At 43.4% G+C, this 17,947-nt stretch overlaps 1 protein-coding gene across 1 annotated transcript in view; it reads right to left on the reverse strand.

Annotated features, from left to right (window-relative positions):
• Positions 1-135: 135 nt before the first annotated feature.
• Positions 136-17,947, reverse strand: part of SART3 (spliceosome associated factor 3, U4/U6 recycling protein) — a 28,350-nt gene continuing 10,538 nt past the window's right edge. Inside the window, exons 8-19 of the mRNA XM_028701996.2 lie at positions 17,566-17,704; positions 13,200-13,307; positions 12,917-12,994; positions 12,335-12,393; positions 12,076-12,185; positions 11,122-11,234; positions 7,887-7,963; positions 7,239-7,413; positions 4,632-5,089; positions 2,037-2,189; positions 1,675-1,856; positions 136-1,182 (exon numbers count right to left, since the gene is read on the reverse strand). Coding sequence (XP_028557829.2) covers positions 1,002-1,182; positions 1,675-1,856; positions 2,037-2,189; positions 4,632-5,089; positions 7,239-7,413; positions 7,887-7,963; positions 11,122-11,234; positions 12,076-12,185; positions 12,335-12,393; positions 12,917-12,994; positions 13,200-13,307; positions 17,566-17,704 — 1,833 coding nt within the window. The 3' untranslated portion in view covers positions 136-1,001. The remainder of the gene's footprint in view (positions 1,183-1,674; positions 1,857-2,036; positions 2,190-4,631; positions 5,090-7,238; positions 7,414-7,886; positions 7,964-11,121; positions 11,235-12,075; positions 12,186-12,334; positions 12,394-12,916; positions 12,995-13,199; positions 13,308-17,565; positions 17,705-17,947) is intronic.

The raw sequence follows: 17,947 nt of genomic DNA on the forward strand, positions 1-17,947 counted from the left end.
CTATCAGCCCTAGTCAGTGGTGGGCACAACACTGGCTGCCCCTGTATTGCTTGAAAGGGCTCTCGCCCGTCTTCTGCAGCCTAAGACACAAAGGCAGTGTCTTCACAGCCACACAAGCAAGAGGCCCCAGGCAGCTTTCAAGAACTTGCTTTAATGGAGCCTGGAGTAGGAACATAGTCTTACACTTCACATGGTGTACAAAACCAAACAAAAGTCTGAAGCCAAAAAACAAAGAAACAAGATATAGACAAGTACAGATCTTTGGCAAACGAAATGCCAAATGGTCCACAGAGGCAACACATCCGAGTTTACAAGTGATCCTTCTAGCATCGTGTCAAAGCTGAAAAATAATGGTCTGGCACATCTTTACAAATACTCAAATATTTAGATAGATACATCTATTTTTTTAAAAAAGCAGACCAACTTGAGCAAATGGTCAATAGAAATTCTTATCCCTGCACCCCAGTACTAAAATAGGCCATTACGGTGAAGTTACTAGCATCTGCTATTTATAACTTTTCATAGGAGGAGGAGATGAGTAATGCCACAGATCTGAGGGTGCCTGGGTGTTTGTAAAGTGTACTTGCAGGTGAGACAGAGAAGCTGCCCCAACAAACTGGATCTGAGCCTGCCATAGGACTTGTATAAACTTAGAGCCATAAGCTTTCACATTATAAACTTCTCATTTGTCAAAAAGTTTCCTTTAAAAAAAGAAAGAAGCTCCATGAAGCATCATGAGCCACCTCTAAAGTGAATTTACATCCCTCATCACATCCCTCAATATGAGGGAGCATTTAAAGCCATTTCAACCAGGATTTCCCCTCCTGCCCGCAAAGTACATCATCTTTGCCACCTGATTCTCAGAGAAAAACCAGACCATTCCCATATCAGCAGCTCCCTGCTCTCTCTAGCTTGGTAGGTGTGGAAGTCCAGAGAAGTGAGGGGTGGTCACCAGCTGCCCGTTTTTCTCACTGGCACACGCAACACACATCCCCACTCGCTCACTTGTTCAGAAGCAGCCGGGCAAAGTCTGCGTTAGACATCTTCTTAGGCTCCTCTGCCATGGGGAGGGATGGCGCTGCTGGGTTCTGGGCCATTCCATTCTCTGCCTTGGCCATGGGGGTGCTCTGGCGCTGCAGAGCACGAGGGACCATCGAGAGCTGGGTTCTCCCTTTGCCGCGGCTTTTGAAAGAACAGATTAAACGAGATATAAATGTTGGGGGCTTTGCTTACTGCATGCTAAAATTCTGTGCCTTGCATTCATTGTGCAGATTCAACTGTTTTTCCTACTACTATATGTCTAGCCATGAGAAGACATAAGCCACACCTAAGACCCAAGTGCCTGGGTAAGGTTTTACATGGTCCTGAAAATAAAATAAAGATGCCATCATTTATTTGTTTCTGATGCCAAGTAAGAGCCTCTCTGCGAAGGGCTTTCAGGAGACACAAGGCTTCTTTTCTGGTCACATCTGCACAACACAGAAGTCTTGACTACTATGAGACTTACCCATTGGCACCATTGGAGTGAGTGTTCTTCAGCCCAGAGGTCTCTTTTTTTTTAAGTGACAAGGCTTGGGAGAGAGAGAGGTGTCCTAGAAGACGTTGTGCTGCTGTGCAGGGTGCAAGCCACACTGCACTCCCTGAAGGAGGAGACCACACCCAAAATATACTCACGCGCCATAGATCTGCCGGGGTCCCATGGCTCTCCCTGCTGCCTCAGACTTCTCAGGGAATCTTCGGGCAGGCGGGTTGCTAATTGCCACCTTAATGATTTGATCTTTGATTGTCAGGCCATCCATTTTCAGCACTGCTTGGGAGGCCTGCATCTCATTCTCGAATTCCACATAGGCTAGGCCCTAACAGTAAAGAGAAGATGTGCTATGAAGCCAGCACACTGCATTTCCTGTACTTCTTAATGGGCAACTTGGACAATGATCCAAATACAGTTCTCCAACCAAGCTTTTTAAAAGCCACTCCCCAATATGGTCTCTCTCTTGGGGAATCTGCTCAAACCACTAGTGGTGGTCAAGGCCTACCTTGGGTTTGCCAGCACGAGTTGTGACCAGCCGGATCTCCTTCACATTCCCATGGGCTTTGCACACTTCCTCCAGTTCCTCCTTAGTACAGGAAAAAGGCAATCCAGAGATAAATAGCTTGTGTTTCTCCAGGACAGTGCTATACTTGAACACCTTGAGGGAAGAGAAACAAGAATTTCTAAAACTCCAAAAACAAGCAGCGTTTGAGAAAGATCCAATCTATTCAAAGTTGTGTGGGTTTAATAAAAAACATATATGCAGGATTTCAGTTTCACATCTTAAAATTCAAAAAATTGAAGTTGTGTTGATCTTTAGGGGTGGGGGCTCATCCACAGCCGGGCAATATCTTGTTTGGGACCACGAAGTAAGCTTTTGAGGTCTCCAGAACTTTTAAGTTTACATCTTGGTTGAAGAACTCAAAAGCTTGCCGCACTTCATGGCATTTTGATTTGTCCCAATTACGTATTGCCCAACTACTGATCTTAAAATTCAAATGCCTAGAACTGTACACTGACAGTCTTGGGAGAAACTATATACAGTCATACCTCATGTTACGCCCACTTCATGGTACGTTTTTTCATGTTGCGTTCCGCAGCGACCCAGAAGTACCAAAAAGGGTTACTTCCAGGTTTGGCTGCTCGCACATGCGCAGTAGCGCTAAATCGCACTTCGTGCATGCGCAAAATCGTGCCACGCACATACGTAGAATGGATCCTGTTCGCAACTGGAGGTACCACTGTATTGTGTGTGTCCCCGTCTGGCAACCAGTTTGCCTTTCTTCACAGGCTCCCTGCAGGAGCCATCTTACTGCACACTAACTGCAGTTAGAGAGGAGGGAGATGGTGAGAACAAAGAGGGAAGGAAGCTGCAAAGTAGAAGAAAAGCAGACAACAACATGCACGTAAGAGAAAGGGTTTAGAGCAGGGGGAGCCAATGCCATCCTCTCGGCCAACATGGCCAAAGGGGAGGGATGAGGGGAGCTGCCGTCCAGCAACATCCAGTGGGACACATTGGTTGCCCTCATTTCAAAGAGCTGAGTAAAGCAGGCCTGAGAGAGATGCCCATTACCATGCTTCTTACTGTAAAGCCAGCCTGTTTTCATGTTTGGGGCACTCCCTTTCCCTTTCCTGTCTCTTTGCAACACCTAGGAGGTCACCCCCCACCCCCATGCAATGAATTACAACTGAAATTCAATACTCTACAGAAGGTTTAGAATTGGGATAGGTTAGCTTTGTTATTTTATTCTGGTTTTATTCCCAACTGCTTTGTCAATTAGACTTCTAAGTGTACATTTATGGGCCTTTTGGGCCCATTTGATGCTACAACCTTTTATTTCGTGACAGCAGTCCCGAAATTAAAAGATGCCTGCTTCTTGGGAGAAAAGCAATGACAAACCCAGACAGCATCTTAAAAAGCAGAGACATCACCTTGGCAACAAAGGTTCGTATAGTTAAGGCTATGGTTTTCTCAGTAGTGATGTACAGTGGTACCTCTGGTTAAGAACTTAATTTGTTCTGGAGGTCCGTTCTTAACCTGAAACTGTTCTTAGTCTGAGGTACCACCTTAGCTAATGGGGCCTCCCACTGCCGCAACACGATTTCTGTTCTCATACTGAAGTAAAGTTCTTAACCCGAGGTACTACTTCCGGGTTAGCGGAGTCTGTAACCCGAAGCATTTGTAACCTGAAAAATTTGTAACCCGAGGTACCACTCTATGGAAGTGAGAGCTGGACCATAAAGAAGGCTGATCACCGAAGAATTGATGCTTTTGAATTCTGGTGCTGGAGGAGACTCTTGAGAGTCCCATGGACTGCAAGAAGATCAAACCTCTCCATTCTGAAGGAAATCAGCCCTGAGTGCTCACTGGAAGGACAGATCGTGAAGCTGAGGCTCCAAGACTTTGGCCACCTCATGAGAAGAGAAGACTCCCTGGAAAAGACCCTGATATTGGGAAAGATTGAGGGCACAAGGAGAAGGGGACGACAGAGGACGAGATGGTTGGACAGTGTTCTTGAAGCTACCAGCATGAGTTTGACCAAACTGTGGGAGGCAGTGGAAGACAGGAGTGCCTGGCGTGCTCTGGTCCATGGGGTCACGAAGAGTCGAACATGACCAAACGACTAAACAACAACCTTTTATTTTATTTTACTATTTCTTAATAAATCTACCAAATTTAAAATTGGGGTTGATCTACTTGGGTGAAGCCTTGGGGTACTAAAGTCCAGTTCCTAACTTCTTGCTTGCTTCTCAGCTGATGACCTCCTCCTCAGCTCTTGCTTCTCTAGACACCTTAGTGGTGTCCAGTGAGGTCTGGGGGTCTCCCTGACCCAGGCTGGCTGAAGGGGTGGCGGCAGCATACCTTGCAGGGTGAGTGGTAGACTCTGAAAACCAGATCCAGCTAAGTCACCAAGGCCTGGTACCCGGGGTTTGGGGAGCAGTCCTTGACAAACCTGAGCCAGCATGACCAGTGAGTGGCAACATGCTCCCCAGTCCTGCCACAGCTGCACCACAATGGTCTTTGCCCCACCTGACTTCCTCACCCGATACCCAGAGGCCAGCAATGGGGTTAGCAGCTTAAGGAAGGAGGCAGGTGTACCTTAAACTCTGGATTCTTGTTCTTATCGACACACGGGGACACAAACATGGGCCTCCCCTCCACATCTGTCCGATCTAGGCTGAGGGCTTTCAGTGCTGACTTCTCTTCCTTGAATTCCACGTAACAGTAGCCCCGGAAAACCCCTTTGTTGGTGAAGATGGGACGGACCTCCACCACATCCCCACAGTCTGCAAAGAGATCTTTCAACTTCACCTCAGGCTCTGCCATGCTGTAGGAGAGGTTGCTGACGAAGACAGTGACGTTATCCTTTTCGCTGTCATGAAAGGTTTTGGGGGTGTCTTTCCACTTGGAAGCTGCCGCTGCTTCCTTGGGTCTCAAACCTGCATTTGTGGGCATGTTCTTTCCGAAGAGCCCTGTTTCCATCTCCATGTCTTCAACCTCCTCTTCAGCCAAAGTATCACCGCCCCCCGTCTTGTGCCTCTTGCTGGGCTGTTCAGCTGGTCAAAGAGACATTAAATGACATTCCCAACTGAAGTGGCTCCACTGCCACATACAGGCTTTTGCAGTACAAAATATTAAGCAGAGGCTATTAAAGAGAAGGGGGAAGTTCCACCTGAAGCTATCACTTCACATCCCACCGCACGTACTGGAACTAATTTATGAAAACCACACAAAAAAGGGGTTAAGGAGCAGGAGGGGGCAGCCATTGGCCTTGTCGCCCCAGTGTCCACAGAAGGAAGGCAAGGGAAAACTGGGCAGCAAACATTGAAGCCACAGTCACACTATACATTTACAGCACTATGGTACTACTTGAAAACACTAATGAAGCAGGTATAAAGTCCAGGAAGAGAGGGATGGTTCTGTCCCTCCCACTGGCTAGAAAGCCTCTGCCAAGTAGACGACTGAGTCGCTGTTTAGGGCGTTCCATGCAGAAGACCAAAGCTGCACAATTTATTGGGGAGAGGGAAAAGATGCAGGTCGCTTTTTTACTTTAATCTGTTATGTTTACTCAGATGTTCTACCAAATTCAAAGCACTAGCTCCCTAGCAGCTGTGCAAAAGATACTACAGTGGTGCCCCGCAAGACGAATGCCTCGCAAGACGGAAAACCCACTAGACGAAAGGGTTTTCCGTTTTTGAGTTGCTTCGCAAGACGATTTTCCCTATGGGCTTGCTTCGCAAGACGAAAACGTCTTGCAAATCTTGCGATTTTCCCCCCCGCTCCCCCCCCTTTTTCTAAGCCGCTAATAGCCTTTTAGCAGCTAAGCCACTAAGCCTTTAATAGCCGCTAAGCCGCTAAGCCGCTAATAGGGTTGCTTCGCAAGACGAAAAAACCGCTAGACGAAGAGAATCGCGGAACGGATTCTTTTCGTCTTGCGAGGCACCACTGTATTTAATTAGTTTCTCAAATGTTTTAAATTGTTAACTTTGATTTTACAGATAATTTTGTTTATCCTCTTGTAAACTGCTTTGATTTTTCTAAAAATCATTCAAGTGGTGCAATTATTTTACTCATAAAATTTATACACCACTTGACTGTCCAAAATCCTCAAAGCAGTTTTGAAAAATCATAAAGCAATAAAATTGTAACTTAGAAAAATTAACAATAATTTAAGACATATGAAAAGTTAAAATAACAATAGACTAAAAACAAGTTAGAACTAGTATCAGCTTTCTGAACACCTGCCAGGGTGAATAAAAATCAATGATTCTTTTTATTATAATTTTTTTTAAAAAATCAGATTTTTAAAATTTAAATTGGATTTTTAAAATAAAATGCTTTTGGAGGAAAAATCTTTCTAAAGATAGTTTTCTATTTAAGTTACATTATAGTCCAAAAGCTATCCCTCAGGAAATAAGGATTTGTTTTAAGTTTTTCGTGTGTGCTAAAACTCAGTCTAAGGTTTTTTTTAAGAAAGAAAGTTTAATGCCACATCAGTTAACAAACATGAATACGCATGCTATAATGTTATTGTTTTAGTTAAATAAATTGTTTAAATTGTTATTAAGGAAATGATTATTTTTCTCCTTCCAATAAAGTACAGCAGAAAAGTTATACAAATATAAAGTTAACTTATTAAACCTCACAATCATTTCATAATTATCTGTCTATGTATTTCTAATAGTATAACCAAATCAGTAATTTTTGATACAACTGTAAAAATCACTCTGAAAACTTATTATTCCAAAAATGAAGCCTACATCTGATTGTAAATATTAAGATTATACCAGCAAGAATGAGTCTTTCTGTAAAAAAAAAATACTTAAATCAAGTCTTACTGACTAGTGACTTAAATTGTGATTTATACTGATTTGATTTAAATCAAATCCACCCTGACACCTGCGTAGGCTAAAATGGTTTTATCAGGTGCTGAAAAGCGTACCATGAAGCCGCCGGCTTGACAGGGACAGGCAGGGAGAAGCCAAGTGCAGGTGCTGCCACACTAAAAGTTTCTTACAAATGCTGAACGGGTAATTCTGTGGCACCGCTAACAGTGCCAGTTCTGCCAACCAAAGCGAATGAGTGGGCACATATAGGGGAAGGCACTAACTGCAGCTTCTGGGTCAAGCGCAAGGGAAGCCCCACATAAAGTGCATTGCAGTACATACGTTTTGTGACATAAATAAAAACAGGTGGAGCCAGTACCTTCTTCCTCCTCCTCCCGCCCCCATTCGCCATCATCACTGTCAGCCTTGCGCTTCTCTCCAGTTTTAAACTTCCTGGACTTTTTGGCAGCCCTCTTCTTCTCTGCCCGCGAAGGCTTCTGCTGCTCGGCTCGCTGTGCCTCCTGTTTCGCCAGGACAGCCTCCTTCTCCGCAACCTACAAACAGATGCAACAATGCAAAAAGTTCCAACTGAGGCCGTGGCCTCCTAACAGACTCCTGTGCCCTAAGAAGCAGAGGAACCCCCAGGCCTTGCGCCTTCAGATCCAGATTCCTTCCCACCCAATTGAACTAATCCAAGGAGCTGCTGGACAACAATGATGGATAAAGGCCAGTATATAGTGTAAATTAGTAAAATAAAATGAATAAATAACAGAAAACCCTGTCGCTACCTGGAACCACAGGAGACCTCATCCCACCCAAGGTTTAGTGAAAGTTTTGCTTAATTTGCAGGGTCTGCAATTAAAAATATGTCTTTAAAAAGCAAGGAAGGAGCACTACGTTTGAATAAGGAAGACTTCCCAACCAGGTGCAGGATGGGGCCAATTGCATTCATAGTCCAAAACACCTGGAAGGAACCAGGTTGGGAAAAGCTACAATAGGAGATTTAAAAAGATGCATGTATCCTGACCTTAACTCGTTGCTCATTGACTCGAGCAAGCCGGTTTTCTGTCTTCTGAACAGCTGCATCCCAGTCTTCCAAAGTGCCTGAGAGAAAGAGAAGGATTTTATTCTGCATACGCCTCCTTCAGAACTGGGTATACATTGCCAATATGCAATATCCAAGGGACGCAGATAGCGCATGGTCTAAACCACTGAGCCTCTTGGGCTTGCTGATCAGAAGGTCTGTGGTTCAAATCCCCACGACGGGGTGAGCTCCCTTTGTTCGGTCCCAGCTCCTGCCCACCTAGCAGTTCAAAAGCACAGCAGTGCAAGTAGATAATTGGGCACCGCTTTGGCAGGAAGGTAAACAGCTAAAAAAGTGATGCTTATTGTTGTAATTATTTTATGTGAACCACTTTGTGAGGCATGCCTGAATAACCTGAATAAATAATAACCTGAATAAATAAATAAAATTAGTCTTCTCAAGCTTATGTAGCCAAAACTGCATCACTCACGCATAAGAAAAGGGCATCAACAGACTTGGGGAGATTTACAGAGAAGCAAAAAATCATTTAAAGAAAGTTTGTAAAAACCCCGAAAGAGTCAGGTAATAACTAGATGGCACAGAATGCTGTAGGAGGGGGGAACAGAATGCAGGGGCTAGAAAAGGAAGAAGCAGCTAGGACTTCCGGGTTGGCGCCATCGTTTAATGGCGGATTCCCTCCGAGCTCCGGAGGGAATCGGCTCCGTAGAGTTTGGGTCTGGCCGCTGCGGCGAAGCGGGGACCCTTAAAATCACAGGCGCGAAGGCCTGTGAACATAGAGACTCGGCGGGCACCATTTGCGCCCCCCCCCCAATACGTGAAGGAGCCTTTTTAAAGGCTTCGGAACGGGGACGGGGTGAGGCGTGGTGCTGAGAGTACTCCCTCGTCTACGAAGTGAAGCCGCAAGCCATTGACGGAGAGCGCTGACTTTTTCCTTGGATCAATCGGACTTTAAAACATCAACCCGTGAGTAATACGGAGATTTGAACCCTAAAATTCTTTTTTTGGATCAGGAACGCGCGGGGAAGGGTTAAAAAGGAAGTCCACCCCCCCTCTTTGTAAACAATCTAAAGCAAAGGACCTGTCACCTGAGGTCGAGAGAACTTTTCTTTGTTTTTGTATAAGATTTTAACTTCACGGTTCTGACATTACAAGAAGATTTACTGGAGGATAAAAGATAAATTTTGGGAGCTAAAATTTCACACACACCCAGACCCGGGAGCGTCCCGCGAGAAAGCCTGCTGATGTAATATTGAAGAGTTTGACAGCTGTCAAGTTAGCTGTCAGTCGGAAAAAGAGAACTTTGTTTTTGTTGCCTCTGCTGGTTTATTTGTTACAATTTGCTGAAAATAAGGAAGGGCTGACACAAAATAACTGGACTTTTGGTTTTGAGCTGAAAGGAATATTAAGGAACTAAAATCCCCCTAGAGGGGTTTTAGTGACATTGCAGGAATGGGCGGAGGATGGAAAATTCAAGCAGAACTAGACAGAGCATTTGTTCTCTTGGGAAAGTTACAAGATCAATACAATGTTTTGGCTACAGAGGCTTCAGCACTACGCCTGACAGTAAATAACAGTATTGAACCTGATAAGGATTTGAAACAGGAAGCCCATTCAACTGAACAAGTAGATGAAACTGAACAAACAGATGAAACTGAAAGTTTTGACAAGATGGAGCAATATGTCGCTTTAGAAGGAAATGAAGGAGGAGCTGGAATTTTGCAGATGTCAAAGGAGAACTGCAATTTGAGGCCTGACAGGATGACAAAAGAGGAAAATAAAAATTTGATGTGGAAAGCCTGGCCTGAATTGGTGACTGAAAAATGGAGAGATCTCCTTTTGTGGAGATCTGAAGACCTGAGGATTATAAATTTGCTGAAGGTGAAAGTTGGAGCTTTGGGGACTTTTGGATTTGAAAGAAATATGAAACAAGTGTTGGAGTACCCCATAGGCTTTGTTTCCAAATATGGAGGTCTGGCTGGAAGCAACATGGATCCTGTTGGGCCGGAGCCTCTCCGAGATTTGGGGTTTAATATCAAAGACTATCAAAAAGACCGGCAGAGAGGAACTAAGAGGGATTTAAGGGCCTCGGACGTGAGATCTCCAGGCTAAATAACATATAAAGACTGATGGATATTGGTTGGGGACTGGAACCGGGAAAAGGGTGGGTGGAGTTTGAGAATCCAAAGGGTATACAAATATAATCTGCTTTGTTTTTATATTTTTGCTAGTTGTATGGAAATTGGGAAAACCGTGGAAGGGAAATTTTGGTCGACTTCAGGAAAAAGGTTTAAGAATAATGAATGAGGTATAAATATTGATGTAAATTTGGATAAGTTAAATTTGGTTTTTTAAAATCAAATAGAAATAAGGTTTGTAAAAGTAAATTGAGGAAATGGAAGAAAGAAGAAAAGTATAATAACAGCATGTTAGAACAAATTATTAAGTTAAAGTGGAGAAATAAGTTAAGGACTTGCTGAACGGATAATCTAAATTGGAATACAAGAAGGGGAGGTGTGAGGAGGTCTGAGAAATAAGGTTAAAGAAGATAAGTAATTGAAACTTTATGTGTTTTTAATTGTTGTTAAGTTTTGAATTTTTTGTTTTTTGGGTGGTTTTTATTTTGTTTATTTTTGTTTTTTGATTTTTATATGTATGCTGAAAATACCAATAAATTTTCATTTAAAAAAAAAAATAGAAAAGGAAGAAGCACAGTAGAGAAAAAACCATCTCATTGTTTTGGGAGATGACTTCCTAGTTCAGACTGAGAAGCCATTTTTAAAGAATCACCAGAGACAGAAGTTAAAGGCAACCCACAGAAATTATTGGAGAAATCTAAGTTTTTAATATGGTTGGCGGCTGGGGCACAGTGTGTCTCAGCACAAGCAAGCAAGAAATTTAACTATGGGGCAGGGAGAGAAAACAGGCCAATAAAGATTGAGCATGCCCAGCAGGCACAAAATACTGACCACTGGGAGGGAGAACACGGAAAACTAGTGGAGAAATCATTTTTTGCTGCAGGGTCTAGTTTATTTTCTAATGAAGGGCTCCTGACAAGAAAACAACATACAAATCACGCCAAGAGAAAGAGGAAGCCAGGACCGAAGCCCCCTTGCTGAACAGATTTCAGAACATTCTGTGACACCACAGCAGTTCAGCCAATCAGGGTTTTAGCCACTACAAACGCAATACACATAATAGCTTCACAAAAGCAGCTGACCTTCAATTCTCTCCAGCATAAGCAGCACCTCACAGACATGCTCTGGGTAGTCGTTTGTGCACTGCACAGCCCGGTGTAAGGCCTTCCTGCAGTGCTGGGTGTCGCCATGTGCCCTGGAATCAGAGGGAAAGAAGGGTTTGGCAGCTGCAAATGTACATCAAGCACAGCCTGTTTGTTCTTGTAGCACATTTATGCTTCATGAGTGGTGTCCAAATAATTTCACTAACTGCAGCCTGTGGACTTATGTTGGACCCAAGCTTTCAACCTGGGAGAGGCCCAAAGGCCAGAAAGGCACACTGGAAACAAAGTGAACCCGTGCAAGGACACTTGGGAGAGCTCCGGACACGGCTTAAAATCCAAAAGTACTTTGACCCCACACAAAGGGAATACGATATTCAGGTCCTCCCCAACCTGGTTCCCTCCAGATCCTTCTGGACTCCAACTCGTATCAGATCCAGCCAATGCCAGCGATTATTGGCCTCATAGTCTAACATTATAGTGTGGCAGCAACTACACTTTGGAACTCCTTGATATTGATATCAAGCAGGTGACTTCACTGTACTCTTTTCGGTGCCTGCTAAGAACATTGTTTAAACAAATGTACCCAGATGCTTGGAAAGTAGACATAATTTTAATCTGTTTTAGTATTTTAACCCCTGAATGTTATAAAGTATGGCTGTACTTTTTTCCTTGATTTTATTGCTTTATCTTTTTGTAAACTGCTTTGAGGGTGTTTGTTTTTACAATCAAGCAGTATACAAATTTTATGAAATAAAGATATAAACAAACAAATCTTGAGGGTTAGGGAAGGCTGCCAAAGAGAAAACCCTGGCATGAGACCTGAACGATTGTTTTCTTAACTGTAGGGTTTCTGAACAGGAACCTGGGAAGCCGTAAAATAGGTCCAGGGCCAGAGCTGAAGCATCCCAGGAAGGCAGCTGCCAAATCTCTTACCGTTCCAGGTTGTAGTACTCCAGCCACATGTTGGCATACTTGGCATTGCCCTTGGTCATGATGCTGTCCCAGAGTTCTCGTGCCTTCTGCATGTTGTTACACAGGCGAGCCTAACAAGGAGAAACAAGAGGATGCCCGGCATCCAAAGAAAGGGCAGCGTTTAAAGCTCTGATAAGAATAGCACATCCTTTTAGACTCACAACCCCCAACCCCAAAAGCAGAGCAAGACATACACCATGGTGGAATGAGCCACGGTTACCTCAATCCTCGCCCAGGTCTGCATTACGGTGCACGAAGGATCCCCACTCTCACTAAACCCTGTGGGCAAAGCAGGGAAAGTATGATTCCGAGAAGATTGGAACAGCATAGGAAGTGGCAAATCAAGCTCTGATAAGGAAAGGTCTTCTGTATTATGATTATAAAATTGATTGCCCACCCATCACCGGCAGGTAATCTGGAATTGTTAACACATATTACATTCACAAGAATAGGGTGGGTCCTGAAAGCATACATCTCAAGTGTCAAAAGCCAGGGTAAAGAGGTGCGTCTTCACCATTTTCTGGAAGCTGTATAGTGAAACTGCCAGATGCACCTCAGTGAGGATGGAATGCCACAGCTTAGGGGCTGCCACAGAAAAGGCCCTTTCCTGGGCCACCACCACTTGAACTTCCGAGGGAGGTGGAACCATCAGGAGGGCCCCATCTGATGAGTACGGCACCCAAGAGGGTCTGTAAGGGCTTGGGCAAGTAAGCAGGGGTCACAAATTGCATCAGAAGCTTTTCAGTGCATTCATAACCCCAAAATATACATATCCTTTTTAAAAATAGAAGCCCCAACATACGTTCTTCCACTTCTTGCTTTAAGTATTCTATTGCATGGGCAAATGCAGACCGAAGTTCTTCCAGCTCTTTACTGGAGTCTGAAAAAGACCAAGTGAAAGAAGAGCACCATTCAGAGACCAAAATGCTCCTAAGAGTTTTCTGCTGTGCTGTTTCTGTACTAAAGTGGCAGAGACCAGAGACAGGATGGCTACCTCACTGACTGGCTGTAGGAACTAAGTCTAGAAATACAGCAGTTGCCCAAATGACTATTAGAAGATTCTCCAACACCGTATTAAATTTTACCTTGAGTAAAATCCACCCTTCTCCTCAGGTAATCCAAGTACGCCTGCCAGATTTCCACATAGTCAGTAGCTTGAATGAAGCCAGCGTTCAAAGCCTTTTCAAAGTTCTCTAAACACAAGAAAGAAAAGCAAGCGGCATGAATGGGGCTTTTGTGATCTGCCCACCCCGCCCTACCTGGTCAATTCTTTAGCTTTAATTTCTGCATTGCAGGGGGCTGAACTGATTGACCCTTTAGGTCCCTTCCAACTCTATGACTGTATCCTCCCATTGGTAGCAGGATGAAATTTGGAGTTCAGCTCCTGGATTTGGGAGTGACCAAGCTTAAGACAAGGCCAGTGGAAGTGATGGTATTCCAGCTGAACTATTTAAAATTTTAAAAGATGATGCTGTTAAGGTGCTACACTCAATATGCCAGCAAATTTGGAAAACTCAGCAGTGGCCAGAAGATTGGAGAAGATCAGTCTACATCCCAATCCCAAAGAAGGGCAGTGCCAAAGAATGCTCCAACTACCGCACAATTGCACTCATTTCACACGCTAGCAAGGTTATGCTTAAAATTCTACAAGGAAGGCTCAAGCAGTATGTGGATCGAGAACCTGGAGGTGCTCTTGAACATGATCAGAAGGGACCGGTCGATTGAAGGAATTCAGGTCGGAGCTAAACAATACAAACTTAAGGCTTTTGCAGATGACCTGGTTTTGACATTACAGGAGCCAGAATCGAGTACGAAAAGAGTTTTAGAACTGATTCAAGAATTTTGTCGGGTGGCAGGATTTAAATTAAACAAGCAGAAAACTAAGGTTTTGGAAAAAAAACTTGACAACTTTGGAAAAAGAAAGGTTTCAGAAGGAGACAGTTAAATGTGGTTAAAAAGGTTAAATATCTAGGGGTCAATATGACGGCTAAAAACTTGAATTTATTTAAAGATAACTATGAAAAATGCTGGTCAGAAATCAAAAGGGATCTAGAAATTTGGTCAAAATTGAAGCTTTCCTTGCTGGGTCGAATTGCTGCTGTAAAGATGAATGTATTGCCAAAAATGCTGTTTTTGTTTCAGACTTTGCAGATTGTGGACAAAATGGATTGTTTCAAGAGGTGGCAGAGGGATATCTCTAGGTTTGTCTGGCAGGGCAAAAAGCCCAGAATAAAATTTAAAATATTAACTGATGCTAAAGAAAGAGGGGGGTTTGCCCTGCCAGACATGAAACTGTACTATGAATCAGCAGCTTTCTGCTGGTTGAAAGACTGGCTACTTCTTGAGAATACAGATACTTTGGATTTGGAAGGGTTCAACAATGTGTTTGGGTGGCATGCATATCTGTGGTACGACAAGGTTAAAGCTCATAAAGCTTTTAAGAACCATATAGTCAGGAAGGCAGTGTTTAATGTCTGGACAAGATACAAAGATTTATTAGAAAGTAAGACCCCAAGGTGGTTGTCACCAATGGAAGCTAAGGCTCAGAAAAGACTCAATATGGAGGCCAAATGGCCAAAATATTGGGAGATAGTAGAAAAAGATGGAGACACATGGAGATTGCAGAGTTTTGAGAAACTAAAGGATAAAGTGCGAGATTGGTTACATTATTCTCAGATTAGGGAGGTTTTTAATATGGATAAAAAAACAGGCTTCCAGGTGGAAAAATCGAAACTAGAAACAGAACTGTTAGAACCAAAAATTAAGGTACTTTCAAGAATGTATAACTTGCTGTTAAAATGGAACACTCAGGATGAAACGGTCAAATCAGCCATGATAAAATGGGCGCAAGATATTGGCTATAATATTATGTTTGCTGACTGGGAACGGTTATGGACCACTGGTGTGAAATTCACGGCATGTAATGCCCTGAAAGAAAATATTATGAAAATGATATATAGGTGGTACATGACCCTAGTCAAGCTTGCAAAAATATATCACTTGCCAGACAATAAGTGTTGGAAATGTAAAGAAACTGAGAGAACATTCTTTCATCTTTGGTGGACGTGCCCAAGGGTTAAGGCTTTCTGGGAAATGATCTATAATGAACTGAAAAAGGTATTTAAATATACCTTCCCTAAGAAACCAGAGGCCTTCCTTTTGGGCATTGTTGGCCAAATGGTGCCAAAGAAGGATAGAACTTTCTTTATGTACGCAGTAACAGCAGCAAGAATACTCATCGCAAAACATTGGAAGACACAAGATTTGCCCACCCTGGAAGAATGGCAGATGCAACTGATAGACTATATGGAATTGGCAGAAATGACTGGCAGAATCCGAGACCTGGGAGAAGAGATAGTGGAAGAGGACTAGAAGAAATTTAAGGATTATTTGCAAAAGTATTGTAAATTGTATGAATGCTAGAATGATGCAGGATATAAAGACAATATGGCATTAGTGATATAGTTGAAAGGAGTATGTAAAAATTGGTTTACAAGAACAAAGGTGAAATTAGAATAATATTATGTCAAATTTAAATAATTGATAACAAGGGGGGAAATTGGAGACATAATAGCTGAAATGTACAATATAGAATAAGATTGGAAAGAAGGTGAAGCATTGCTGAACAAGATTTTATAAAAGGGAACACAGAAAAGGGAGATGTGAGGGAGTCTGGAAGGAGGGTTATGGAAATAATATTTAAGAAATTGAATTATTTTTTATGTCTTTTTTATGCTTTTTTTCCCTTCTATTTTGTAGGGGTTTTTTTTTCTATTGTACTCTTTTTTTCTCTTTTTGATTTTTTTGATGGCTTGTGATGGTGTGTTTCTTTTTTGGTTGTGAATGTGAAGTTTGTTTTATTGTTAAAACCTTTAATAAATATTTTATAAAAAAAAAGAGAGAACTCCCAGAAGTGCAAGCTGGATTTCTAAGGGGCAGAGGAACCAGAGACCAAATTGCAAACATGCGCTGGAATATGGAGAAAGCTAGAGAGTTCCAGAAAGACATCTACTTCTGCTTCATTGACTATGCAAAAGCCTTTGACTGTGTCGACCACAGCAAACTATGGCAAGTTCTTAAAGAAATGGGAGTGCCTGATCACCTCATCTGTCTCCTGAGAAATCTCTATGTGGGACAAGAAGCTACAGTTAGAACTGGATATGGAACAACTGATTGGTTCAAAATTGGGAAAGGAGTACGACAAGGCTGTATTTTGTCTCCCTGCTTATTTAATTTATATGCAGAATACATCATGCAAAAGGCTGGGCTGGATGAATCCCAAACTGGAATTAAGATTGCCAGAAGAAATATCAACAACCTCAGAAATGCAGATGACACAACCTTGATGGCAGAAAGTGAGGAGGAATTAAAGAACCTTTTAATGAGGGTGAAAGAGGAGAGCGCAAAATATGGTCTGAGGCTCAACATCAAAAAAAACGAAGATCATGGCCACTGGTCCCATCACCTCCTGGCAAATAGAAGGGGAAGAAATGGAGGCAGTGAGAGATTTTACTTTCTTGGGCTCCATGATCACTGCAGATTGTGACAGCAGCGACGAAATTAAAAGACGCCTGCTTCTTGGGAGAAGGGCAATGACAGGCCTAGAAAGCATCTTGAGAAGTGGAGACGACACCTTGCCAACAAAGGTCCGTATAGTTAAAGCCATGGTTTTCCAAGTAGTGATGTATGGAAGTGAGAGCTGGACCATAAAGAAGGCTGATCGCCGAAGAATTGATGCTTTTGAATTATGGTGCTGGAGGAGACTCTTGAGAGTCCCATGGACTGCAAGAAGATCAAACGCATCCATTCTTAAGGAAATCAGCCCTGAGTGCTCACTGGAAGGACAGATCGTGAAGCTGAGGCTCCAGTACTTTGGCCACCTCATGAGAAGAGAAGACTCCCTGGAGAAGACACTGATGGAGGGCACAAGGAGAAGGGGGCGACAGAGGACGAGATGGTTAGATAGTGTTTTCAAGGTTACCAGCATGAGTTTGACCAAACTGCGGGAGGTAGTGGAGGACAGAGGTGCCTGGCGTGCTCTAGTCCATGGGGTCACGAAGAGTCGGACACGACTAAACGACTAAACAACAACAAAGCTTAAGACTTCCCTCAGAGCCTGCCGTTCTCCCAATGGCAGGGAGGGTGTGGGCTGACTACAGTCACAGGAAACTGCCAGACAGAGTCAGTCCACTGGCCCATCTAGAGCCTCGTGTTGCCCACACTAACTGGCAGTGGCTCTCCAGCGCTTCAGGCAGCCAGGGACCTTCTCCCTGAAGAGCAGATGCTCTACCAACTGAGCCCTTCCGCCAGGGCCATTCAGCATCAAAGGAAGCACCACAGCCAAGACAAAACGGACGGAGGCCTTGTGTGAACCATCGTCACTGCTTGCATAACACCCAGTGTAAGGTAGTAACGTAAGTGTGTGTTCCATTAAACTGAGTGCTTCTTCACCTGAAATCAGCTCATGCTCAACATGATGCCTCTCCATGGCCAGGAGGTACTGGTTCCACAGCTTGACAGTCCACGGGCAATTCCTGACGGCTCGCTCATGGGCAGAAAGCACCAGCTCCTTCACTTTCAGCTGCCTGTCCTGCAAGACAAAGCCAATGCCAAAGTTAGTGTGTGTGTGCGCTCAGTTCCACAGGCGCACAGAACATGGCCTCTGGGTGTCACTTTCTGCTTTATGAATAACCTTTTATTGGGTTTTATAAATAAGGATCATAGAAATAATAAAGGATATAAAATAACTAGCCTTCTTGTGTTGTTTGTGTATCACAAAAATAGTGGCATAAATTTGCAATAATATCTACAGCATATGGTTCATTATTAGAGG

The sequence above is a fragment of the Podarcis muralis genome, chromosome 13, assembly GCF_964188315.1.
Source record: "Podarcis muralis chromosome 13, rPodMur119.hap1.1, whole genome shotgun sequence".
Classification (NCBI taxonomy): domain Eukaryota; kingdom Metazoa; phylum Chordata; class Lepidosauria; order Squamata; family Lacertidae; genus Podarcis; species Podarcis muralis.